Source organism: Zingiber officinale, chromosome 4A (genome assembly GCF_018446385.1).
Source record: "Zingiber officinale cultivar Zhangliang chromosome 4A, Zo_v1.1, whole genome shotgun sequence".
NCBI lineage: Eukaryota > Viridiplantae > Streptophyta > Magnoliopsida > Zingiberales > Zingiberaceae > Zingiber > Zingiber officinale.
Window position 1 is genome coordinate 16,816,651 of NC_055992.1, and position 1,388 is coordinate 16,818,038.

Consider the following 1,388-nt stretch of genomic DNA (forward strand, 5'->3'; position numbering starts at 1 on the left):
CTTGCAAGAATTCACTAAGAATTATATTATTTGAGCTGCAAGGTTGTCAGGATTGAGAGTGCATTGAAGAGATTCAGCATCATATTAAATGGATCAATACTTTCTCTTTTTTCTAAACTTAGCTTTGCAGAAAAATTACACAGGTAAAATCATGCGACACAAAAAATTCATCTCCATTGTCCTTAAACTACTCTATCCTTGAACTCGATAATCATTTCTATTGGAATCTGAAGATTTACATGAAAAGCACAATCTTATACTTGAATTTCTCTATCCTTATTAGGCAGCTAGTGGATTTTCCAAACCATTTGTTTTCCCAGCAGAGGATTGCAATTTAATTAAATTTATCCATCACAAATGCAACTGTAAAAGTAAATGCACATGAAAAACCATATGAACTAGAGAATTTGAAGCCAGATTGTCACGTCCAATAGTAAGAAGAATGAGATTTAACTGAATTAAGCAAGAAAGTAAACTTTTGTAAATACGGTAACTACTTTTCGGTGAATTCTCAACAGCTGGAACCTTGATCGAAAACGCACAAGAAAGAGAGGCGAACCATGGCTGTGGCACTGTGAATCAGAGATCTTTAACGATCTCGATGCCCATTGAACGCGCGGTGCCTATGATGGACTTGCAGATGGCCTCGATGGAGAGATGCTTGCAAGAGACGTCTGTTTGCTTGATCTTGGCGATCTCGTAGACGTGGCGGAGGGTGAGGGAGGACGCGACCACGTGACCGGGACGCTCGCTACCCAACTCGAGGCCGGCAGCTTTCTTGAGGAACCAGCTAACCGAGGGGGATTTGACGATGAACTCGAAGGTGTTGTCCTTGTAGGCGGTAATGGTGACGGCCATGGGGGTGTCGGGACTGTACTTCTGGGTGCGCGCGTTGAAGTCTTTGCAGAAGGCCATCAGGTTGAGTCGGTACTGTCCCAGAGCAGGGCCGACGGGCGGTGCAGGGCGAGCGCCGCCGGCGGGCACGATGAGGCGGATGGTAGCGGCGATCGGGCGACGGGCAGCCACGTCCTTGAGCGTCGCCATTAGGGCCGAGGGAGAAGAGGGCTAGAGAGAGAGATCCGTTCCGGCGGCTTGGTCGGACGAAACACTGTAAACCCTAATCCAGTGCCCAAGGCAACAACAAGGTCCGCCTCAATTTTGTCCCGACATGGACACGTGTACCAGTTGTTTAATCACAGCAAGTGTTTATGTTTTGGATTAATTGATGATTAAATTCAATTTTACGGAAGAAAATGAAAAGGACTTTAAAAAATTTCAAAATAACGGCTCACTAAATAATTTAATATCCAAATAAACCAATTTAAATCGAAGCTAAATAATTTTGATTAAAATTATTTTCACTTTTATAATAATTAATCTCTAATATG

The 1,388-nt window shown here is 43.4% G+C and overlaps 1 protein-coding gene across 1 annotated transcript; it reads right to left on the minus strand.

Annotated features, from left to right (window-relative positions):
* Positions 1–375: 375 nt before the first annotated feature.
* LOC121973177 (54S ribosomal protein L19, mitochondrial-like) lies at positions 376–1,172 on the minus strand. The gene has a single exon (XM_042524753.1). The coding sequence runs from the start codon at positions 1,042–1,044 to the stop codon at positions 580–582; it is 465 nt and encodes a 154-aa protein (XP_042380687.1). The 5' UTR covers positions 1,045–1,172; the 3' UTR covers positions 376–579.
* Between the last annotated feature and the right edge of the window lie 216 nt (positions 1,173–1,388).